Source organism: Anolis carolinensis, unplaced genomic scaffold (genome assembly GCF_035594765.1).
Source record: "Anolis carolinensis isolate JA03-04 unplaced genomic scaffold, rAnoCar3.1.pri scaffold_7, whole genome shotgun sequence".
Classification (NCBI taxonomy): domain Eukaryota; kingdom Metazoa; phylum Chordata; class Lepidosauria; order Squamata; family Dactyloidae; genus Anolis; species Anolis carolinensis.
Window position 1 is genome coordinate 15,335,729 of NW_026943818.1, and position 26,542 is coordinate 15,362,270.

The following is a 26,542-nucleotide window of genomic DNA, read 5'->3' on the forward strand; positions in this document are numbered from 1 at the left end:
CACATTCCTAGACACTTGGGAAGTGTTCGACTTGTGATTTTGTGATATGAAATCCAGCATATCTATCTTGTTTGCTGTGTCATACAATAATAATAATAATAATAACAGTAATAATAATATCTATACATCACACAGTCCTAGACACTTGGGAAGTGTTTGACTTGTGATTTTGTGATATGAAATCCAGCATATCTATCTTTTTTGCTGTGTCATAATAAAATAATAATAATATAACCATGTGTCCAGCTTAAGCCGAAAAAAGACATGGGTAGTAAATAGATTATTATTATTGATGATGATGAGAAGGAGGAGGAGGAGTTTGCCTTGAGACAAATGTAGAGGTGGCTAATAAACTCTTATTGCTGTTGTTAATAATAATAATAATTATTATTATTATTATTATTATTATTATTATTATTATTATTATTATAAACAACTGTGAGCCCAGCTTGAGCCGAAGGAAGATGTGGGTAGTAAAGAAATTATTATTATTATTATTATTATTGATGATGATGATGATGAGTTTGCCTTGAGACAAACGTAGAGGTGGCTAATAAATAAACTGTTGTTGTTGTTGTTGTTGTTGTTGTTGTTGTTTGATTATGATGATGAGTTTGCCTTGAGACAAACGTAGAGGTAGCTAATAAACAAACTGTTGTTGTTGTTGTTGTTGTTGTTGTTTGATTATGATGATGAGTTTGCCTGGAGACAAACGTAGAGGTGGCTAGTAAATAAACTGTTGTTGTTGTTGTTGTTGTTTGATTATGATGATGAGTTTGCCTGGAGACAAACGTAGAGGTGGCTAGTAAATAAACTGTTGTTGTTGTTGTTGTTGTTTGATTATGATGATGAGTTTGCCTTGAGACAAACGTAGAGGTGACTAATAAATAAACTGTTGTTGTTGTTGTTGCTGTTTGATTATGATGATGAGTTTGCCTTGAGACAAACGTAGAGGTGGCTAATAAATAAACTGTTGTTGTTGTTGTTGTTGTTGTTGTTTGATTATGATGATGAGTTTGCCTTGAGACAAACGTAGAGGTGGCTAATAAACAAACTGTGATTGTTGTTGTTGTTGTTGATTGTTGATTGTTGTTGTTCTCCTCCCAGGAGAGGACGTCCGTCTTCCAGGACTTCCTGCGTTCGGAGAGCGGCGTCCTGCTTTGCACCGTAAGTCCTGCTTGTGGCCGAATGCAAACGACCCCAAAGCCCTTGCCCCTTGGAGGGTCCTGGGTTCGAGTCTTTGCTGCCGTTCTTTCCCTCCGAGGCCCGGCCTCTCTCTCCGGCTGCACAATTTCCTCGCTCGCTTTTCGCAGCAGAAGCAGCCGCAGCTGTCGGCCGGTGGCAGGCGGAGTAAATTACAGCCGTCAGGAGGCATTAGGGCTGAGAAGCCTGGACGGGCACAAAAGGAGGGGAAAAGAGCACAATCCGATCCCTCCCAAAAGATGGCCGTCCAGCCTCTCCCTAATCACCATCATCATTATAATAACAGAATCCTAGAATTGGAAGGATTCCGCAAAGGCCACCCAGTCCAACCAACAGATGGTGGTCCAGCCTCGCCATAATAATAATAATATTTTTTATTATTATTATTATTATTATTATTATTATTATTATTATTATTAATTTTATTATTACAGTATCCTACTGCTGGAAGGGTTCCCTAAAGGCTACCTACTCCAACCCCCTTCTGCCATAAAGGGAGACACCATCCAATCCCTCCCAACAGATAGTGGTCCAGCCTCGCCATAATAATAATAATAATATAGCCAACTGCAAAAGGCCACCCGACTGGGATCTGCGCGCATCATCCGAAAATACATCACAGAGTCCTAGACACTTGGGAAGTGTTCGACTTGTGATTTTGTGAAACGAAATCCAGCATGTCTATCTTGTTTGCTGTGTCATACAACGTCGTTGTGTCAATAATAATAATATTGTATGACACAGCAAACAAGATAGACATGCTGGATTTCGTTTCACAAAACCACAAGTCGAACACTTCCCGAGTGTCTAGAACTGTGTGATGTATTGTCATTATTGTTGTTGTTGTTGTTGTTGTATGACACAGCAAACAAGATAGATATGCTGGATTTCGTTTCACAAAACCACAAGTCGAACACTTCCCAAGTGTCTAGGACGGTGTGATGTATTTTCAGACGATGCGTGCAAATCGCAGTCGGGTGGCCTTTTGGCTGTTAGGAATTGTGGAAGTTGTAGTCCAAAATTCCCCGAGGGCCGAAGTTTGCCCGTGGGTCCGCCCTGGTGAGGTGTGCGGGGCCCGTCTCGCTCTTTGTCTCCTTGAGCAGAGTTTCTGTGTGCGAGGCCCGGCGGCGGGGCTTCTCCTTCCTTCCTTCCTTCCTTCCTTCCTTCCTTCCTTCCTTCCTTCCGCGTGTCCGACTCGGTCGGGCTAATGTGCGCTGCCACTTTCCTGGCCCGGCGCTCGGCCCCGTCCCGAGGCCCAAGCTGTCCCTCTTCCCCGGTAATGACTCTTGGCAGGAAGGGAAGAAGGTGCAAAGGAAGGAGGGGAGGGGGAGCGGGGCTACCGCCAAAGCCTGTTTTGCAAATAAATGAGTCGTTTTAATCCAACTGACAGCCTGGCCCGGCCTGCGCTGCCTTCCATCTGCACCAAGCGCGCCGCCTGCCAATTGTCGGCTGCGAATGTCAGGAAGCAGAGCCGCACGGTTTGGAAGGGAACCCCAAAGGCCATCCGGCCCATCCCCGGTCCTGCCCTGCTTGACAGAATGCAAGCTCCCAGGCTTCCAAGCAGCAAGCCTATTGCATTGCGTTCCAGCTCAACAAACAAGGATTCCCATAAGAAGAAAACAGCCAGGCTTTGGGGCTGCAAGGCTATTCACTGGCCAAGAAAGGATTCCCATAAGCCACAGCAACGCGTGGCCGGGCACAGCTAGTTATTATTATTATTACTAATGGCCAGCCTATTCCATTGCGTTCCAGCTCACCAAACAAGGATTCTCATAAGAAGAAAACGGCCAGGCTTTGGGGCTGCAAGGCTATTCACTGCTATTCCACCTGGCCAAGAAAGGATTCCCATAAGCCACAGCAACACGTGGCTGGGCACAGCTAGTGTGTGTGTGTGTGTATATATATATATATATATATAGTGCATAATTGGGACCGAGTTAACAACAAAACCACTGGGACAAATCACATCAAATTTGGCCACAATACGCATCACTTTCCAAGGAGTGACCTTGCAGCCTCAAAGCCTGGCTGCTTCATACCTAGGGGACTCCATTGTTGGCCAACTTGAATGCCATTGGATAGCCTTGCAGCTTCAAAGCCTGGCTGCTTCATACCTAGGGGAATCTTCTCTAGGCCACCTTGAATGCCACGAATAAACCCCACTTGGGACTTCGCCACAGCAACACGTGGCCGGGCTCAGTTCATATATATGTATATATTAGTTGTGCCCGGCCACATGTTGCTGTGGCGAAGTCTGGTGGTCTGGGAAATAAAGTATTGAGGAATTGGTGGTAGTGAAGGTCAAGGGTAAAGGTTTTCTCCTGACATTAAGTCCAGTTGTGTCCGACTGCACACAAGTGGATTATATGGCAGTCTGGAGTCAAGATAATCCAGTTCAAAGCAGACTATATATATATATATATATATATATATATATATATATTATATAATATTATATAATATAAGATTATAAATGGGTTATAAATAAAGCTGTGTGGAAGGGCCTTGAGTCTACACTGCCATCTAATCCAGTTAAAATCTGATAATCTGTATTTTATCGGCAGTGTGGAAGAGGCCTAAGTGAGGCCTAACTCTGCCTGTCCCCTGGGCTGAGTGGGTTGCTAGGAGACCAAGTGGGCAGAGCTTAGCCTTCTAACTGGCAGCAATTGGATAAAAACAATTACTCCTCTCCCTCTAATTAGGACTTTATTTTTCTTTTCTTTTTGTTGTATGAACCTAGAGGCATGGATGAGGGGTTGTGCTGCCAAGTTTAGTGTTTCTAGGACGTGTAGTTTTGTTGTTTTGTCCTAGGCCGAAATTTCATTACCCTTATATATATATAGATATATAAAACGTAGTACTCTTTCCGAGGTGACTTGCCTGGGTTGCCTGATGCCCTTCCCATTTCGTTTGTCAAGCCAGGCCTCCCTCATCCATAATAGATGGATAGATGAGTTTGTGCGGATGTGTCCAGGCCTTCTGTTGCTTCTTGGCCCGGATCGGCCATCATTGCGAGAGGGAGGCATCTGGTCCTAATTGCACCGGTGGTGATGATGATGACGGTGGTGGTGATGATGATGGCGGAGGCTTGGAAGGCGGCCCGGATTGGCCTTGGCCGGAGCCCCTTTTGGCAGCATTGACGACAATGGGCCGCCATCCGTCCCCCGCCAAGGCCGGGGCTTAATGGCCTCTAATGAGCGCAAGACGATCCGGATTAAAGCCCCGTTTTGGCAGCACACGGGTCCAGATTGATGTGTTTTTCACCGTATCCACAGACCGGGAAGGAGCCGACTGCAAAGAGCCCCCAATATTTGCAGTTATCGGACACGAAGGCAGAAGCGTATGTTTATTTGCAGACGATACGCTATTAGCCCTTGAAAATCCAATAGTTAAAAAGAATAGAAACACACTTAACAGCGTTTGGGGAAGTCACAGGCCTTCAAGTTAATTGGAACAAATCAGAAATTTTATTATTTAATTACAGTAGAGTCTCACTTATCCAAGCTAAACGGGCCGGCAGAAGCTTGGATAAGCGAATAACTTGGATAATAAGGAGGGATTAAGGAAAAGCCTATTAAACAGCAAATTAGGTTATGATTTTACAAATTAAGCACCAAAACATCATGTTATACAACAAATTTGACAGAAAAAGCAGTTCAATACGCAGTAATGTTATGTTGTAATTACTGTATTTACGAATTTAGCACCAAAATATCATGATGTATTGAAAACATGGACTACAAAAATGGCTTGGATTATCCAGAGGCATGGATAAGCGAGGCTTGGATTAGTGAGACTCTACTGTATACTAAAGAGGAAGAGAGATGGAGAATAAAAATAAAGAAGTCAATGAAATACTTAGGAATGAATATATCTAAAGAAATTGGCAATTTAGAAAGAGATAATATTATCAGATTAAGAAAAAATGTTAAAGATACTCTGGCAAAATTTACCAAGCTTAAACTGTCTTGGTTCGGTAGAATTGCATTAATAAAAATGAAAATATTACCCAAAATAATATAGGACACGAAGGCAGAAGCGTATGTTTATTTGCAGACGATACGCTATTAGCCCTTGAAAATCCAATAGAACAGTTAAAAAGTATAGAAACACACTTAACAGAGTTTGGGGAAGTCACAGGCCTTCAAGTCAATTGGAACAAATCAGAGATTTTATTATTTAATTATACTAAAGAAGAGGAAGAGAGATGAAGAATAAAAATAAAGAAGTCATTGAAATACTTAGGAATCAATAAATCTAAAGAAATTGGCAATTTAGAAAGAGATAATATAATCAGATTAAGAAAAAATGATAAAGATACTCTGGCGAAATTTACCAAGCTTAAACTGTCTCGGTTCGGTAGAATTGCATTAATAAAAATGAAAATATTACCCAAAATAATTTTTGTTTTGTTTAGAATGCTACCTATTAAAATTTCAACTGGTGAAATTACAATTTCCTTTCCCCTCATGGGAGCTCCGGCTTCAGCGTCCACTCATGGGTCTGTGGCTCCAAATATTATTTATAATATTATTTATATTATTGTATTCTAATATTTTGTATTATTATGATATTACAGTTGTAACAACTTTGTCTCAGTACAGTGCAGCCTTCAGGGCCTTCCCAAATGTGCTTCCCTTTGGCCAATAATAGTATTTATTTATTTTCTTAGTCATATCTATTATTATTATTTCCTCTAGCCGGGATGACGAACTTCTGTCAGCAGCTGACCAAACAGGCCCGCCCTATTATATTGCTTTTTTGATTTTGTGTTGTACTGTACATTATTATTTATTGTATTGTTTAATTGTATTATGATATGTTGTTTTATATTTTCTATATTGTATTGTCCTGGGCATGGCCCCATGTAAGCCGCCCCGAGTCCCCGTTGGGGAGATGGTGGCAGGGTATAAATAAAGTTTTATTATTATTATTATTATTATTATTATTATTATAAAGAAGAGATAGAGTAGTCATGGGCGATTTCAACTATCCCGATATCTGCTGGAAAACAAACTCAGCCAAGAGTACAAAGTCCAGCAAATTTCTGGCTTGCCTTGCAGACAATTTTGTGGTCCAGAAGGTAGAAGAGGCAACAAGGAGATCGGCTACTCTCGATCTCATCCTAACCAACGTGGAGGACCTGATCAATGCAATCCTTAGGGCCAAGTGACCACGTGCTCCTGCAGTCTGCGATACGAAGGAAGGCCGAAACGAAGACAAGTTAAACCCACATTCTGGACTTCCAAAAAATGAAGGAAATACTGAGCGGCATTCCATGGACGCCAATACATTACATTTTTTATCTATATAGATGTAATAATATAAAATAATTATTATATCTATATATATAAAAGGGTAATGGAATCACGGCACCGGACAAAACAACTAAACTAAATGCCCCACAACCATGAAAATTGACAGCACAACCTCTCATCAAACAACAACAAAAAAGTAAAATTAAGTCCTAGCCACAGCAACGCGTGGCCGGGCACAGCTAGTTATGTTATATTATTATTAACTCTCCTTCTTCTTCTCTTTTCCTCTCAAAGGATGTTGCAGCCCGAGGGCTGGACTTGCCTCGGGTCACCTGGATTGTGCAGGTAAGGCTCCCACCTGCCCTGTTGTTGTTGTTGTTGTTGTTGTTTATTAATGCCTTACTTTATAGATGAATGGGGATAGACTGCATGGCCCCTGAGGTCTCTTTCCACTCCAGCAGTCTCTGATTCTATCTGTCTATCTGTCTCCGTCTCGGGAGGCCTTTCAGAAGCAGGGGCTGGGTGGCCATCTGTTGTGAGGGATCGGATGCCGCCTTTAGAAAGGGATCCCAAGAGATTGGATTCCAAGGGTCCTGATCAAAGCTCCTTCCTGGCTAACGCAATTCCTTCCTTTTGATGGCTATGACACTTTGGATAACCACCCCTCCCTGATGATATCGACTTAACTTGCACTTTTGGCCCAGTTTCCTCTAGATCTTATCCATGATTTTATCATGATGTTTTGTATGTGATTTTTATGACTTGTTTTATTGTTTGACTTGTTTTATTGCTTGTTTTTATATTGTTGATGACCGGGCTTGGCCCCATGTAAGCCGCCCCGAGTCCCTCCAGGGAGATGGGGCGGGGTATAAGAAAAGAATAAAATTATTATTATTATTATTATTATTATTATTATTTCCTTCTTTTCTTCCTTCCCTCCCTCCTTCCTTCTTTCTCTCCTTCCTTCTCTCCGAGATTGCTTTTTCTGTCGATTTCTTGTACAACATGATGTTTTGGCACTTACTTTGTAAAATCTTAATGTAATTTGATCTTTAATAGGCTTTTCCTTAACCCTTCCTTATTATCCAACATTTTCGCTTATCCAACGCTTTTATTTTTCAGTGATTGGTTTGGAGGGGAGGGGGGCACCAAAATTCTGTTCGCCTACACTTGAAAATTACCTAGGGCCGGCTCTGTTTCCTTCCTTCCTTCCCTGCCTCCCTCCTTCTTTTCTTCCTTCCTTTTCCTCCTTCCTTCCTTCTTCCCTTCCTTCCTTATATTGTGATTGTGTTGAGTTGCTTATATTTTGTTCTTATGTTGTTTTGGGGCACTGCCCCATGTAAGCCGCCCCGAGATGGTGGCGGGGTATAAATAAAGTTTTATTTATTATTATTTATTTATTCTTTCCCTGCCTCTCTCATTCTTTTCTTTCTTCCTTTTCCTCCTTCCTTCCTTCCATCCTTATCTCCTCCCTTCCTTTTTTCCTTCCTTCCTTCTTTCCTTCCCTCTTTCCTTCCTTCCTTCCTTCCTTTCTGGGGGGGGCGGTACCTAGGATGTGGGTCTGCCTGGCACTGACCCTTTTCTTCCTCTTCCTCCCTTCTTCCCGGAAGTACACCCCCCTTCCTTCCTTCCTCCCTTCCTTCCTTTCTGGGGGGCTCCCACTGTGTTTTGGGGGGGGGACCTAGGATGTGGGTCTGCCTGTCACTGACCCCCTTCTTCCTCTTCCTCCCTTCTTCCCGGAAGTACAGCCCCCTTCCTTCCTTCCTTCCTTCCTTCCCTCCCTCCTTCCTTCCTTCCTTCCTGGGGGGCTCCCACTGTGTGTGTGGGGGGGGGGGGACGGGACCTAAGGGCGTGGTTTTGCCTGGCATTGACCCCCTTCTTCCTCCCTCTTCCTCCCTTCTTCCCGGAAGTACAGCCCCCTTCCTTCCTTCCTTCCTTCCTTCCCTCCTTCCTTCCTGGGGGGTCCCACTGTGTGTGTGTGTGGGGGGGGGACGGGACCTAAGGGCGTGGTTTTGCCTGGCATTGACCCCCTTCTTCCTCCCTCTTCCTCCCTTCTTCCCGGAAGTACAGCCCCCTTCCTTCCTTCCTTCCTCCCTTCCTTCCTGGGGGGCTCCCACTGTGTGTATGTGGGGGGGGGGGACGGGACCTAGGACATGGTTTTGCCTGGCATTGACCCCCTTCTTCCTTCCTCCCTTCTTCCCGGAAGTACAGCCCGGCCTCCTCCCTGGAGGGCCACATCCACCGCGTGGGGCGCACGGGGCGCCTGGGGGGCCGAGGGCACGGCCTGCTCTTCCTCTGCCCCTCGGAGACCCCCTTCCTCCGCTTCCTGGCCTCCCATCACATCCCGTGAGTTTCCTCCCACCCGGAGCGCCCACTCACTTCGAAAGGTCGGCTGATACGAACACGAGAGAGAAAACGATTATAAAGGCGGCGCCGCCATTAATCTCCCTTTTTGTCCTCAAGGGTCGAACATCCCTCGTAATTGTCAAACCCATTTGCAAACGGCAACGATTACAAGCGTATCTCTCCTGCTACCCTTCGCGGGGTCTGAGCCCACTTTAATTGCCGTGGCAACGCGGTCGCAAAGGGCTCAGCGCCGTTCATTTGAGCCTGACAAATAATCATCATCATCATAATAATATAGTTTCAAGCACAAAGCAATAGAGAATGTCATAATATATCAGACGTTAAGCTCCAATAGGAAGTTCCTATTACCCAGCCATAAATAGTAGGAAGACATCATGATATAGCTATTCAGCATACATAATACATTTATAATAATAATAACAATAATTGTATTACCTGATTAGGTTCAGGTAATACAATTATTGTTATTATTATATACAAGTAATACATGTATTATTATTATTATTATTATTATTCAGGTAATACAATTATTGTTATTATTATTATTCTATACAAGTAATACATTTATTATTAGGTTCAGGTAATACAATTATTGTTATTATTATTATTCCATACAAGTAATACATTTATTATTATTAGGTTCAGGTAATACAATTATTGTTATTATATACAAGTAATACATTTATTTTTACTATTATTATATACAAGTAATACATTTATTATTATTAGATTCAGGTAATACAAATATTATTATTATTATATACAAGTAATACATTTATTATGGTTATTATTATTATTATTATTAGATGCACATCATACATTTATTATTATTAGATTCAGGTAATGCAATTATTGTTATTATATACAAGTAATACATTTATTATTATTAGATTCAGGTAATACAAATATTATTATTATATAGAAATAATACATTTATTATGGTTATTATTATTATTAGATGCACATAATACATTTATTATTATTAGATTCAGGTAATACAATTATTGTTATTATATACAAGTATTACATTTATTATTTTTATTATTATTATTCAGGTAATACAATTATTGTTATTATTATTATTATTATATTCAAGTAATACATTTATTATTATTAGATTCAGGTAATACAATTATTATTATTATTATTAGATGCACATAATACACTTATTATTAAATTCAGATAATAGAATTATTATTATTATATATATACAAGTAATACATTAAATATTATTATTATTATTAGATGCACATAATACATTTATTATTATTAGATTCAGGTAATACAATTATTATTATATACAAGTAATACATTAAATATTATTATTATTAGATGCACATAATACGTTTATTATTATTAGATTCAGGTAATACTATTATTATTATTGTTATTACTATATACAAGTAATACATTTATTATTATTATTATTATTATTATTATTATTATTATTATTATTATTAGACGCACATAATACAAAGTGGCTTGACATAAATGCTTTAGCATACAATTAAAATATACAAATATTAAAATATGCAAGCATTAAAAGAGGATTAATCATATACAGCACTAAAAATATTCACAATTAAAATAAAATAATAATAATAATAATAATACATATATCTGTATATATACATATACACCCCCCACATATACATATACATATATATATATGTGCACACTATTTTTTCCAGGGTCTCGGAGGTGAAGATGGAAAGCATCTTGTCCATCCTGATGAAAGATGACCGCTTCAAGGGCAGCCAATGGGGGAACAAGGTCAGTCCTTTTGCGTCTACATGGTAGAGTTAACACAGTTTGGCACGACTTTGAACTTCCTGGGGCTCTTGGGAACTGCATTTGGACAAATAACGGATCTCTTGGACAGTAAAACTTGAAATATATACATAAAGTTGCTTTGCCTCTTGGCTATGAGATATAAGCAGCATATAAAATAATAAGCTCCGATAATATTAATAATAATAGTTATAATGAGGAATTGACCTTGATAACCCAGGAACAAATATTATTGTGTTGCATAGTATAATATATTATAACTAGCTGTGCCCGGCGGCGTCCTAAGTGGGATTCCTAGGGGAATCCTTTGTTGGGAGGTGTTAGCTGGTCCCGATTGTTTCCTGTCTGGAATTCCTCTGTTTTCAGAGTGTTGCTCTTTATTTACTGTCCTGATTTTAGAGATTATATTATTCTGTATTATTATACCACAGTAATTATATATATTATATTTATAATCCTATATTATCTGCTTAGAACTGGATTATATGAGCCCCCTGTATAAAATCCACACTGAACTGGATTATATGGCAGTGTGGGCTCAAGATAATCCAGTTCAAAGCAGATACAGTGGATTATCTGCCTTGGCGTTGTGGGTAATATAGCTGTGTGGAAGGGCCTTGAGTCTACACTGCCATATAATCCAGTTCAAATCTGATAATCTGTATTTTATAGGCAGTGTGGAAGAGGCCTAAGTGAGGCCTAACTCTGCCTGTCCCCTGGGCTGAGTGGGTTGCTAGGAGACCAAGTGGGCGAGGCCTAAAGGGGGCAGGGCCTACCCTTCTGACCTGCAGCCAGGGTTGAAAACGGCTCTTCCTCGTCATTTAATTTGAACTTTATTTTTCTAGGTTTTTTTGTTTGAAAGACATAGATTGGATGACTATATCTTTTGTGGCCCAACTTGGTGTGATCTGGTTCAGCGGTTTTGTTGTTTACTCAGTCCTACAAACGTACATTACATTTATATATATATATATATACTAGCAGCAATTGGATAAAACAATTATTCCTCTCTCTCTAATTAGGACTTTATTTTTGTTTTCTTTTTGTGGTATCAACCTAGAGCCGTGGATGATGGGTTGTGTTGTCTAATTTCGAGGTTGGGGGGCCTGTAGTTTTATTGTTTTGTGCGTCGCCGTGATGCCATCACTCTTTTATATATATAGATATACTAGCTGAGCCTGTTTTCCATCCTTCGCGGCATGAAATATGGATCCGCCGGGCTTCGTTCCTGCGGAGGAAGTACAAAGGGAATGCATTTGGCGTATCGCAGGCCTTTCTCTTCCTTTTTTTGGGGAGGGGGCTTCTCCCCAGGGACCCCTGCTTTCGGAGGATGGAAAAGAGAAGGAAACGCCTGCATTTTGTATCTTGGAAGAAGGAAGCAGGCCCTTCTCCCGGCGCTCTTTTGCAAAACAGGGAATGATTATTATTAACTTCTCCAAAATACAACTTGTATTACAAGCACAGAGCCTGGAGGAAATTATTATTATTATATATATTATTATTACTACTGTTGCTATTACTATTATTATTAATTAAGTTCCCAAAATGCAACTTCTCTTACAAGCACAGAGCTTTGTGGAAATTATTATTATTATTATTATTACTATTATTACTATTTCTATTTAACTTCCCCCAAATTTTACTTGCACTACAAGCACAGAGCTTGTATTATTATTATTATTATTATTATTATTATTACTACTACTACTACTATTGCTATTGCTATTGCTATTGCTATCATTATTACTACTACTACTACTGCTATTGCTATTATTATTATTATTACTACTACTACTGCTATTGCTATTGCTATCATTATTACTACTACTACTACTACTGCTATTGCTATTGCTATCATTATTACTACTACTACTACTGCTATTGCTATTGCTATTATTATTAATTAAGTTCCCAAAATGCAACTTCTCTTACCAGCACAGAGCTTTGAGGAAATTATTGTTATTACTATTATTACTATTTCTATTTAACTTCCCCCAAATGTTACTTGTACTACGAGCACAGAGCTTGTATTATTATTATTATTATTATTATTACTACTACTACTACTACTAATAATAATAATAATAATAATTTTATTTTTGTACCCCACCACCATTTCCCCAGAGGAACTCGGGGCGGCTCACAGATATAAAACCAGCATACAGTAATATCAAATGTAAATATCAAATACAAAAACACACAAATAAATTTAAAAGGCATTTAAAAAATCACAATCATTATAAAACACATGAAAAACACAGCAATAAAAACATAAAATGATCTGGGCAAAGTGCACTGAGTGGAACTTGTAAACAAGAAGGAAGTTAAGGTGCTACAGTAGAGTCTCACTTATCCAACACTCGCTTATCCAATGTTCTGGATTATCCAACACATTTTTGTAGTCAATGTTTCCAATATATCGTGATATTTTGGTGCTAAATTCGTAAATACGGTAATTACAGCATAACAATACTGCGTATTGAACTACCTTTTCTGTCAAATTTGTTGTCTCACATGATGTTTTGGTGCTTAATTTGTAAAATCATAACCTAATTTGATGTTTAATAGGCTTTTCCTTAATCTCTCCTTATTATCCAAAATATTCACTTATCCAAAGTTCTGCTAGCCCGTTTAGCTTGGATAAGTGAGACTCTACTGTAGATAGATAGCTTATCGATCTATCAAGTCTATCTATCTAACATAACTATCTTATTAACGATCTCTTTATGTTATCTATCTTCTACCTACCTCTCTTATCTGTCTATCTATCTATCTATATCTAAAGTCTAGTGGTGTTGATTGGATAAAAACAATGATTCCTCTCCCTCTAATTAGGACTTTATTTTTCTTTCCTTTTTGTTGTATGAACGTAGAGGCATATATATAGACTAGCTTTGCCCGGCCACGCGTTGCTGTGTCTTATGGGAATCCTTTGTCGGCCTTGTGTAATAGCAGGGAATAGCCTTGCAGTCTCAAAGCCTGGCTGTTTTCTGGAGTAGCTGGAGCTTTTTGTTGTACAAACGTAGAGGCATGGATGAGGGGTTGTGCTGCCAAGTTTAGTGTTTCTTGGATGTGTGGTTTTGTTGTTTTGTCCTAGGCCGAAACGCCATTACCCTTTTATATATATAGATAGACAGAGATATACACAAATTAGACAAAATCTATCTCTCTCTCTTACTCTCTTTCTCCATCCCTCCTTCCTTTTTCTCCTTTTTTCCACGTCCTTTTGACAACCGAAAATAGGAGCTTGGCTTTTTTTAATGATGATCGCTCGCTCGCTCTTTTTCTACTTCCTTCCTTCTTTCCTTCGTTTTGAAAAAGGAAGATGCTGCGAAGAAGAAGGTTCCCTTTTGTCACACACACTCACACACTCACACACATATATATATATTTCTATCTATTATTGCCATTTTCCTGGCAGATCCTCTCCTCCTCCGCCTGTCAGCTTCATCCTTTAATTTCCTCTCTGGATCGTTCGTCCTTTAATTTGTGGCCTTTATTGGCTCCTTCCTTCCTTCGTTCCCTCGTTCCCGTCCCGTGTCTTCTCCGGGTGATACAATATCCAAAGCGGGGAGTGGGATTTGCGAGGGCGGAGGCCGTGTTGACTCAGGGCTCGAGGGGGGATTTGGAGGGTCTTAGCCGCCCTTTTCCAATAACTGCCCCCCCTCCCTACCCCCCCCCCTCCCTCCCTCCCTCATTCATTTTAAACACTTGAAACACAGGGGCTTCTTTCTCTCTCTTTCGCTCTTGTTTTTTCCCCGCAAAGTTTTTCATTATTAAAGTGCTTTACTTTTTAATAACAAGAGGATTCGGTCCCGTCGAGGGAAAAGGAAAAGGGCAATTTCGTATTAAATAAGAAGACAGGGAAAGAAGGAAGGAAGGAAGGAATAAAGAAAGAAAGAAAGAATGAACGAGCGAGGAAGGGAGGAAGGAAGGAAGGAATAAAGAACAAACGAGGAAGGAAGGAAAGAACGAACGAGCAAGGAAGGAAGGAAGAATGAGCGAGCGAGGAAGGAAGGAAGGAAGGAAGAAAGAAAGAAAGAAAGAACAAACGAGCGAGGAAGGAGGAAAGAATGAACGAACGAGGAAGGAAGGAAGGGAGGGATCAGGGTCAGAAAAGAAAATAAAGGAAAAGAAAAAGTGGCGTAATAGTCCTAATATAATAATAATAACTATTATTACAATGATAATTATAATGGAAGGAAGGAAGGGGAAAGAAAGAAAGAAAGAAAGAAAGAAAGAAAGAAAGAAAGAAAGAAAGAAAGAAAGAAAGAAAGAAAGAGGAAGGGGGGGATCGGGGCCAGAAATAAAATAAATAATAGTCATAATATATAATATATGTTGACCGGCTATATCTGCCTAGAAGATCAGGGGGCAGAGGACTCTTACAAGTAAAACAAGCAGTCAAAGAAGGAGAAGAACATGCCCTGGCAGAATATGTCAAGCAAAGTGAAGAACCTGCTTTGACTGAAGTCAAAAATCAGAAACTCCTCAAAGCACAGCAGACAAAAAACCAGTACAAGAAAACCGCACTACAAACTAGAGCAGAATCAGTACAAGAAAACCGCACTACAAACTAGAGCTGACAACTGGCACAACAAAACATTGCATGGAAAGTTCCTTGACAAAATTGAAGGAAAAGCTGATAAGGAGAAGACATGGCTCTGGCTCACGAATAGACATGCTGGATTTCATATCACAAAATCACACAAAATCACAAAGACATGGCTCTGGCTCACGAATAGACATGCTGGATTTCATATCACAAAATCACACAAAATCACAAAGTCCCACAGTATCTTTGCGTGCTCATTTTCCAATACTTTTGCAGGTTTGTGATCCCACCAGTTCTTTGCTGCTGGGAGGTGGTCCTTGAGGCATAAGTTCCAATGGATCATTTGGGCCACATAGTTGTGCCTCTGTTTGTAGTCTGTCTGTGCAATTTTCTTACAGCAGCTGAGGATATGATCAATGGTTTCGTAGGTTTCCTTGCACAGTCTGCATTTTGGGTCCTCAGCTGGGTCATTATTATTATTATATTGGCGTGTCGTCCTTTCCTTTTGCAAACCATGCCTGGACCGCCTTTCTTTTGCAGAGGCCGCAAGGGCCGGATCCGCAGGAGTGGCGCCGAAGAGCCACCGCCATGCAGACGGCCTTTGAGACCCTGGTCCACTCTTCTGCGGACAGCGTCCGGCAGGCAAAGACAGGTCAGCGGGGCATCCGCACTGGGGAGTAGGTGTGGTTTGGCCCAGTGGTTTTGTTATTTACTCAGTCCTACAAACGTACATTTATACATACGAATATTGTATATATCTGACTAGCTGTGCCCAGTCCTAAGTGGGGTTTTCTTTGTGGCATTCAAGGTGGCCTAGAAAGGATTCCCCTAGGTATGAAGCAGCCAGGCTTTGGGGCTGCAAGGGTATTCAGTGGAATCCCTTAGGTAGGAAGGGAAGATTTCTTGCGCATGCGCATAGTGTTTTGTTTATTTTTGTGGATTTTTCTGGCCTTGCCTCTGTTTGCTTTCTGGTTTTCTTTTTGATGGTCACTCCTTGGAAAGTGATGAGTATTGTGGCCAAATTGGGTGTGATTTGGCCCAGTGGTTTTGTTGTTAACTCGGTCCTAAGTACGCACATTACATTTTTATATATATAGATGATGATGGTGATGATTGCTGGTCCAATGCCCTTCCATTGTCCCTTGGAAGGGTTTCTCAGCGCAAGCCCCCCCTCTGCCCCCCAATTCCCCTTCTGGGCCCAGATTTGCAGAGGGAAAACCTCCTTTCTGGGTGGATTTTCCCGCAAACGGCCTCCCGCCTCCTCCGCCTTGGGAGCGATGGGCTCGCTTTCGAGAGGATCCCGTCCTTACGAGGGGCAAACAAAGCCTCCTTTGCCATGGAAACCTGCTTTGGAGGCGTTTGCCCAGGGCTTTGGCCCTGATCCCTCTTCGCGGGGAGGCCATAACAGTAATAAAAATGTCATTTTATCCGGATCAGCGCCAAGGAGGGACCTGGATCCACCCAAAGCTCTGTTTGCAAAGCAAAGCGCCAAACGTTGCCTCCCCTCTGCCGCTTCTCCTCCTCCTCCTCCTCCTCCTTTCTGCGCTTCCCTTCCTTTCGCGGGAAAAAGAGGAGAAGGAAGGACAACAGGGCCCGTCTGCTGGCAAGAGAGGACCATGGGAGATGCAGTCTCCCACCTGAGTGAAGGACGTACCTTGGATATGTTGGTGTGTTGTGGCCAAATTTGGTGTGATTTGGCCCAGTGGTCTTGTTGTTTACTCAGTCCTACAAACGTACATATATATATATTGTATATATATGGATAGAGAGGATGATGGGAGATGCAGTCTCCCACCCGAGTGAAGGACATACCTTGGATATGTTGGTGTGTTGTGGCCAAATTTGGTGTGATTTGGCCCAGTGGTTTTGTTGTTTACTCAGTCCTACAAATGTATATATATATATATTGTATATATATGGATAGAGAGGATGATGGGAGATGCAGTCTCCCACCTGAATGAAGGACGTACCTTGGATATGTTGGTGTGTTGTGGCCAAATTTGGTGTGATTTGGCCCAGTGGTTTTGTTGTTTACTCAGTCCTACAAATGTATATATATATATATATATTGTATATATATGGATAGAGAGGATGATGGGAGATGCAGTCTCCCACCTGAGTGAAGGACGTACCTTGGATATGTTGGTGTGTTGTGGCCAAATTTGGTGTGATTTGGCCCAGTGGTTTTGTTGTTTACTCAGTCCTACAAACGTACATATATATATATTGTATATATATGGATAGAGAGGATGATGGGAGATGCAGTCTCCCACCCGAGTGAAGGACATACCTTGGATATGTTGGTGTGTTGTGGCCAAATTTGGTGTGATTTGGCCCAGTGGTTTTGTTGTTTACTCAGTCCTACAAATGTATATATATATATATTGTATATATATGGATAGAGAGGATGATGGGAGATGCAGTCTCCCACCTGAATGAAGGACGTACCTTGGATATGTTGGTGTGTTGTGGCCAAATTTGGTGTGATTTGGCCCAGTGGTTTTGTTGTTTACTCAGTCCTACAAATGTATATATATATATATTGTATATATATGGATAGAGAGGATGATGGGAGATGCAGTCTCCCACCCGAGTGAAGGACGTACCTTGGATATGTTGGTGTGTTGTGGCCAAATTTGGTGTGATTTCGCCCAGTGGTTTTGTTGTTTGCTCAGTCCTACAAACGTACATATATATATATTGTATATATATGGATAGAGAGGATGATGGGAGATGCAGTCTCCCACCCGAGTGAAGGACGTACCTTGGATATGTTGGTGTGTTGTGGCCAAATTTGGTGTGATTTGGCCCAGTGGTCTTGTTGTTTACTCAGTCCTACAAATGTATATATATATATATTGTATATATATGGATAGAGAGGATGATGGGAGATGCAGTCTCCCACCTGAGTGAAGGACGTACCTTGGATATGTTGGTGTGTTGTGGCCAAATTTGGTGTGATTTGGCCCAGTGGTCTTGTTGTTTACTCAGTCCTACAAATGTATATATATATATATATTGTATATATATGGATAGAGAGGATGATGGGAGATGCAACCTCCCACCCGAGTGAAGGACGTACCTTGGATATGTTGGTGTGTTGTGGCCAAATTTGGTGTGATTTCGCCCAGTGGTTTTGTTGTTTGCTCAGTCCTACAAACGTACATATATATATATTGTATATATATGGATAGAGAGGATGATGGGAGATGCAGTCTCCCACCCGAGTGAAGGACGTACCTTGGATATGTTGGTGTGTTGTGGCCAAATTTGGTGTGATTTCGCCCAGTGGTTTTGTTGTTTGCTCAGTCCTACAAACGTACATATATATATATTGTATATATATGGATAGAGAGGATGATGGGAGATGCAGTCTCCCACCCGAGTGAAGGACGTACCTTGGATATGTTGGTGTGTTGTGGCCAAATTTGGTGTGATTTGGCCCAGTGGTCTTGTTGTTTACTCAGTCCTACAAATGTATATATATATATATTGTATATATATGGATAGAGAGGATGATGGGAGATGCAGTCTCCCACCTGAGTGAAGGACGTACCTTGGATATGTTGGTGTGTTGTGGCCAAATTTGGTGTGATTTCGCCCAGTGGTTTTGTTGTTTGCTCAGTCCTACAAACGTACATATATATATATTGTATATATATGGATAGAGAGGATGATGGGAGATGCAACCTCCCACCTGAGTGAAGGACGTACCTTGGATATGTTGGTGTGTTGTGGCCAAATTTGGTGTGATTTGGCCCAGTGGTTTTGTTGTTTGCTCAGTCCTACAAACGTACATATATATATATTGTATATATATGGATAGAGAGGATGATGGGAGATGCAACCTCCCACCTGAGTGAAGGACGTACCTTGGATATGTTGGTGTGTTGTGGCCAAATTTGGTGTGATTTGGCCCAGTGGTTTTGTTGTTTGCTCAGTCCTACAAATGTATATATATATATATTGTATATATATGGATAGAGAGGATGATGGGAGATGCAGTCTCCCACCCGAGTGAAGGACGTACCTTGGATATGTTGGTGTGTTGTGGCCAAATTTGGTGTGATTTGGCCCAGTGGTCTTGTTGTTTACTCAGTCCTACAAATGTATATATATATATATTGTATATATATGGATAGAGAGGATGATGGGAGATGCAGTCTCCCACCTGAGTGAAGGACGTACCTTGGATATGTTGGTGTGTTGTGGCCAAATTTGGTGTGATTTCGCCCAGTGGTTTTGTTGTTTGCTCAGTCCTACAAACGTACATATATATATATTGTATATATATGGATAGAGAGGATGATGGGAGATGCAACCTCCCACCTGAGTGAAGGACGTACCTTGGATATGTTGGTGTGTTGTGGCCAAATTTGGTGTGATTTGGCCCAGTGGTTTTGTTGTTTGCTCAGTCCTACAAACGTACATATATATATATTGTATATATATGGATAGAGAGGATGATGGGAGATGCAACCTCCCACCTGAGTGAAGGACGTACCTTGGATATGTTGGTGTGTTGTGGCCAAATTTGGTGTGATTTCGCCCAGTGGTTTTGTTGTTTGCTCAGTCCTACAAACGTACATATATATATATTGTATATATATGGATAGAGAGGATGATGGGAGATGCAGTCTCCCACCCGAGTGAAGGACGTACCTTGGATATGTTGGTGTGTTGTGGCCAAATTTGGTGTGATTTGGCCCAGTGGTCTTGTTGTTTACTCAGTCCTACAAATGTATATATATATATATTGTATATATATGGATAGAGAGGATGATGGGAGATGCAGTCTCCCACCTGAGTGAAGGACGTACCTTGGATATGTTGGTGTGTTGTGGCCAAATTTGGTGTGATTTCGCCCAGTGGTTTTGTTGTTTGCTCAGTCCTACAAACGTACATATATATATATTGTATATATATGACTAGAGAGGATGATGGGAGATGCAGTCTCCCACCCGAGTGAAGGACGTACCTTGGATATGTTGGTGTGTTGTGGCCAAATTTGGTGTGATTTGGCCCAGTGGTCTTGTTGTTTACTCAGTCCTACAAATGTATATATATATATATTGTATATATATGGATAGAGAGGATGATGGGAGATGCAACCTCCCACCTGAGTGAAGGACGTACCTTGGATATGTTGGTGTGTTGTGGCCAAATTTGGTGTGATTTCGCCCAGTGGTTTTGTTGTTTGCTCAGTCCTACAAACGTACATATATATATATTGTATATATATGGATAGAGAGGATGATGGGAGATGCAGTCTCCCACCCGAGTGAAGGACGTACCTTGGATATGTTGGTGTGTTGTGGCCAAATTTGGTGTGATTTCGCCCAGTGGTTTTGTTGTTTGCTCAGTCCTACAAACGTACATATATATATATTGTATATATATGGATAGAGAGGATGATGGGAGATGCAGTCTCCCACCCGAGTGAAGGACGTACCTTGGATATGTTGGTGTGTTGTGGCCAAATTTGGTGTGATTTGGCCCAGTGGTCTTGTTGTTTACTCAGTCCTACAAATGTATATATATATATATTGTATATATATGGATAGAGAGGATGATGGGAGATGCAGTCTCCCACCTGAGTGAAGGACGTACCTTGGATATGTTGGTGTGTTGTGGCCAAATTTGGTGTGATTTCGCCCAGTGGTTTTGTTGTTTGCTCAGTCCTACAAACGTACATATATATATATTGTATATATATGGATAGAGAGGATGATGGGAGATGCAGTCTCCCACCCGAGTGAAGGACGTACCTTGGATATGTTGGTGTGTTGTGGCCAAATTTGGTGTGATTTCGCCCAGTGGTTTTGTTGTTTGCTCAGTCCTACAAATGTATATATATATATATATATATTGTATATATATGGATAGAGAGGATGATGGGAGATGCAGTCTCCCACCCGAGTGAAGGACGTACCTTGGATATGTTGGTGTGTTGTGGCCAAATTTGGTGTGATTTGGCCCAGTGGTTTTGTTGTTTGCTCAGTCCTACAAACGTACATATATATATATTGTATATATATGGATAGAGAGGATGATGGGAGATGCAGTCTCCCACCTGAGTGAAGGACGTACCTTGGATATGTTGGTGTGTTGTGGCCAAATTTGGTGTGATTTCGCCCAGTGGTTTTGTTGTTTGCTCAGTCCTACAAACGTACATATATATATATTGTATATATATGGATAGAGAGGATGATGGGAGATGCAGTCTCCCACCCGAGTGAAGGACGTACCTTGGATATGTTGGTGTGTTGTGGCCAAATTTGGTGTGATTTGGCCCAGTGGTTTTGTTGTTTGCTCAGTCCTACAAACGTACATATATATATATTGTATATATATGGATAGAGAGGATGATGGGAGATGCAGTCTCCCACCCGAGTGAAGGACGTACCTTGGATATGTTGGTGTGTTGTGGCCAAATTTGGTGTGATTTGGCCCAGTGGTCTTGTTGTTTACTCAGTCCTACAAATGTATATATATATATATTGTATATATATGGATAGAGAGGATGATGGGAGATGCAGTCTCCCACCTGAGTGAAGGACGTACCTTGGATATGTTGGTGTGTTGTGGCCAAATTTGGTGTGATTTCGCCCAGTGGTTTTGTTGTTTGCTCAGTCCTACAAACGTACATATATATATATTGTATATATATGGATAGAGAGGATGATGGGAGATGCAACCTCCCACCTGAGTGAAGGACGTACCTTGGATATGTTGGTGTGTTGTGGCCAAATTTGGTGTGATTTGGCCCAGTGGTTTTGTTGTTTACTCAGTCCTACAAACGTACATATATATATATATATTGTATATATATGGATAGAGAGGATGATGGGAGATGCAACCTCCCACCTGAGTGAAGGACATACCTTGGATATGTTGGTGTGTTGTGGCCAAATTTGGTGTGATTTGGCCCAGTGGTCTTGTTGTTTGCTCAGTCCTACAAATGTATATATATATTATATATATATATGACTAGAGAGGATGATGGGAGATGCAACCTCCCACCTTAGTAAAGGACGTACCTTGGATATGTTGGTGTGTTGTGGCCAAATTTGGTGTGATTTGGCCCAGTGGTCTTGTTGTTTGCTCAGTCCTACAAATGTATATATATATATATTGTATATATATGGATAGAGAGGATGATGGGAGATGCAGTCTCCCACCTGAGTGAAGGACGTACCTTGGATATGTTGGTGTGTTGTGGCCAAATTTGGTGTGATTTCGCCCAGTGGTTTTGTTGTTTGCTCAGTCCTACAAACGTACATATATATATATTGTATATATATGGATAGAGAGGATGATGGGAGATGCAACCTCCCACCTGAGTGAAGGACGTACCTTGGATATGTTGGTGTGTTGTGGCCAAATTTGGTGTGATTTGGCCCAGTGGTTTTGTTGTTTGCTCAGTCCTACAAACGTACATATATATATATTGTATATATATGGATAGAGAGGATGATGGGAGATGCAACCTCCCACCTGAGTGAAGGACGTACCTTGGATATGTTGGTGTGTTGTGGCCAAATTTGGTGTGATTTGGCCCAGTGGTCTTGTTGTTTGCTCAGTCCTACAAATGTATATATATATTATATATATATATGACTAGAGAGGATGATGGGAGATGCAACCTCCCACCTGAGTGAAGGACGTACCTTGGATATGTTGGTGTGTTGTGGCCAAATTTGGTGTGATTTGGCCCAGTGGTTTTGTTGTTTGCTCAGTCCTACAAACGTACATATATATATATTGTATATATATGGATAGAGAGGATGATGGGAGATGCAACCTCCCACCTGAGTGAAGGACGTACCTTGGATATGTTGGTGTGTTGTGGCCAAATTTGGTGTGATTTGGCCCAGTGGTCTTGTTGTTTGCTCAGTCCTACAAATGTATATATATATTATATATATATATGACTAGAGAGGATGATGGGAGATGCAACCTCCCACCTGAGTGAAGGACGTACCTTGGATATGTTGGTGTGTTGTGGCCAAATTTGGTGTGATTTGGCCCAGTGGTCTTGTTGTTTGCTCAGTCCTACAAATGTATATATATATTATATATATATATGACTAGAGAGGATGATGGGAGATGCAACCTCCCACCTGAGTGAAGGACGTACCTTGGATATGTTGGTGTGTTGTGGCCAAATTTGGTGTGTTTTGGCCCAGTGGTCTTGTTGTTTACTCAGTCCTACAAACGTACATAGATAGATAGATATAGATAGAGATAGATCTAGTATATATCTGACTAGAGAGGAGGATGGGAGATGCAGTCTCTGGGACTGTATTATAAGTGGGTAATCTCGCTCTGTCTCGTGCTCTCCCCGGTGGCAGCGCTGCACTCCTTCATCGGCGCCTACGCCACGTTCCCGTCTTCCTTGCGCCAGACCTTCTGCCTGCGCTCCCTCCACCTCGGACACCTGGCCAAGAGCTTCGGACTCCGGGACGCTCCGGCCAACCTCTCCGCCTCCCTCCGGACCCAGAAGCCAGGCCGGAAGATGCAGCCCCAGCAGAAGAAGAAGGAGAAGAAGGAGAAGGAGGAGAAGAAGGAGAGGAAAAGGTTCGCGGACTTCCTTCCTTCCCTCCTTCCTTCCTTCCTTCCTTCTTTTCTTCTTTTCTTCCATCCCTTCGTCTCTTCCCTTTCCATCTTTCCCTTCCTTCCTTCTTTCCTTCCTTTCTTCCTTCTCATCCATCTCTTCCATCCTTATTTCTTTCCCTCTCTTTCCATCTTTTTTGCCCTTCTTTCCTTTCCTTCCTTCCTTCCTTCTTTTCTTCTATCCTTCCTTCTTCCATCCCTTCGTCTCTTCCCTTTCCATCTTCCCCTTCCTTCCTTCTTTCCTTCCTTTCTTCCTTCTCATCCATCTCTTCCATCCTTATTTCTTTCCCTCTCTTTCCATCTTTTTTGCCCTTCTTTCCTTTCCTTCCTTCCTTCCTTCTTTTCTTCTATCCTTCCTTCTTCCATCCCTTCGTCTCTTCCCTTTCCATCTTTCCCTTCCTTCCTTCTTTCCTTCCTTTCTTCCTTCTCATCCATCTCTTCCATCCTTATTTCTTTCCCTCTCTTTCCATCTTTTTTGCCCTTCTTTCCTTTCCTTCCTTCCTTCCTTCTTTTCTTCTATCCTTCCTTCTTCCATCCCTTCGTCTCTTCCCTTTCCATCTTCCCCTTCTTTCTTTCCTTCTCTTTCCATCCCTTCTTTTCTTCCTCCCCTTCCCATCTTTTCCTTCCTTCATTCTTTCTTTCCTTTCTTCCTTCTCGTCCATCTCTTCCATCTTTTCCGCCCTTCTTTCCTTTCGCTTCGTTCCTTCCATCCATCCATCCCTTCGTCTCTTCCCTTTTCATCTTTCCCTCCCTTCCTTCCTTCCATCCATCCCTTCGTCTCTTCCATCTTCCCCTTCTTTCTTTCCTTCTCTTTCCATCCCTTCTTTTCTTCCTCCCCTTCCCATCTTTTCCTTCCTTCATTCTTTCTTTCCTTTCTTCCTTCTCGTCCATCTCTTCCATCTTTTCCGCCCTTCTTTCCTTTCGCTCGTCTCTTCCCTTTTCATCTTTCCCTCCCTTCCTTCCTTCCATCCATCCCTTCGTCTCTTCCATCTTCCCCTTCTTTCTTTCCTTCTCTTTCCATCCCTTCTTTTCTTCCTCCCCTTCCCATATTTTCCTTCCTTCCTTCTTTCCTTCCTTCCTTCCTTCTCATCCATCTCTTCCATCCTTATTTCTTTCCCTCTCTTTCCATCTTTCCCTTCTTTCCTTCCTTCCTTCCTTCCTTCCTGGTGACGCATTCCCTTCTTCCTTCCCGGCAGGCGCACTCCCTTCTCCGAAATGCTTTGCTCCGAATACCGGAGCGGATTGGATCCCGTTTCCTCCCAGGCGAAGAAGAAGAGGAAGAGGAAGAGGAAGAAGCAGGAAGAAGAGGAGCAGCCGAGATGACCCCGGCACCCTGTCGCAAGGGTCGTCGGCCCAGCTGTGTCCCGCGGGGGGGGGGGGGGGCGGGGGGGGACGACATTGGAAATCTCCACATTAAAGCCATTCCTCTTTGGAAGTTTCGACTCTTGTTTCCTCGTTATTTCCTCGTTGTGTTATTTCCCCAAAAGGGTCGGTGATCATGATTCTCGTCCCAGGATCCTCTTTTCCGCACAGACATTCATGTTCACATTTTCCTAATTATGGTGGGTTTGGGGCTGAAACATTCCTGTTTTGCATTATTATTATTATTCCTAATTATTATTATTATTATTATTATTACTTATTATTATTCCTATTAATTATTATTATTCCTCATTATTATTATTATTCCCATTTATATTTTTATTCCTATTTATATTATTATTCCTATTTATTATTATTCATTATTATTACTATTATTATTCCTCTTTATTATTATTATTCCTATTTATTTCTCTTTATTATTATTATTATTCCTATTATTATTGCTCTTTATTATTATTATTCATTATTATTCATTATTATTACTATTATTATTACTATTTATCATTCCTATTTATTATTATTTATTCCTCTTTATTATTATTCCTATTATTATTCCTATTTATTATTATTATTCCTATCTATTATTATTACTATTATTATTCCTTGTTATTCCTATTTATTATTATTGTTATTCCTATGTATTGTTATTATTCCTATTATTATTCCTCTTTATTATTATTATTCCTATTTATTTATCTTTATTATTATTATTATTCCTATTATTATTGCTTTTTATTATTATTATTCATTATTATTCATTATTATTACTATTATTATTACTATTTATCATTCCTATTTATTATTTATTCCTCTTTATTATTATTCCTATTATTATTCCTATTTAGTATTATTATTCTTATCTATTATTATTACTATTATTATTCCTTGTTATTCCTATTTATTATTATTATTATTCCTATCTATTATTACTATTATTATTCCTATTTATTATTATTATTCCTTATTATTATTCCTATTTTTTATTATTATTCCTTATAATTATTGCTATTTTTTTATTTTTATTATTATTATTGTTATTATTATTTGTCCCCGTCCGTTTTCTCTTCCAATCTTGATCCCGCAAATGGATTCCGCCTGCGCTTCCTTCTTTCTGAGACACAGCCGTCATAATGAGATTAATTATGTTGATCTGGGGCCCTTTCTTTGCCTTCGCCCCAGTCATTCGTTTGCAATTAAATGCCCCCGATTTGCATTTCTGTCCCAGGCGGGGATTAAGGCCGGGCCGAGGGGGAGAGAGAGCAAGTGCTGCTGCCTTTGATAGGCCTCTAATGGGGCTTCGAGGGGCTTTTGTGGGGCCGCAATGGGACTGTGTGCCGATCCTGCCCAAAGGGACTCCTTCCCACTTCAT

The 26,542-nt window shown here is 40.8% G+C and overlaps 1 protein-coding gene across 2 annotated transcripts in view; it reads left to right on the forward strand.

The window, feature by feature from the left end:
• The window catches only part of ddx31 (DEAD-box helicase 31), a 57,615-nt gene that overhangs the window by 23,230 nt on the left and 7,843 nt on the right, over positions 1-26,542 (forward strand). The window contains exons 14-20 of one of the 2 annotated variants that reach the window (XM_062959186.1): positions 1,108-1,167; positions 6,756-6,806; positions 8,668-8,807; positions 10,520-10,601; positions 15,715-15,826; positions 23,529-23,754; positions 24,987-25,163. In XM_062959186.1, the coding sequence (XP_062815256.1) occupies positions 1,108-1,167; positions 6,756-6,806; positions 8,668-8,807; positions 10,520-10,601; positions 15,715-15,826; positions 23,529-23,754; positions 24,987-25,113 (798 nt within the window). In that variant the 3' untranslated portion in view covers positions 25,114-25,163. Of the gene's footprint in view, positions 1-1,107; positions 1,168-6,755; positions 6,807-8,667; positions 8,808-10,519; positions 10,602-15,714; positions 15,827-23,528; positions 23,755-24,986; positions 25,164-26,542 lie in introns of those variants that run through there. The other variant, XM_062959187.1, reaches the window with a different exon arrangement.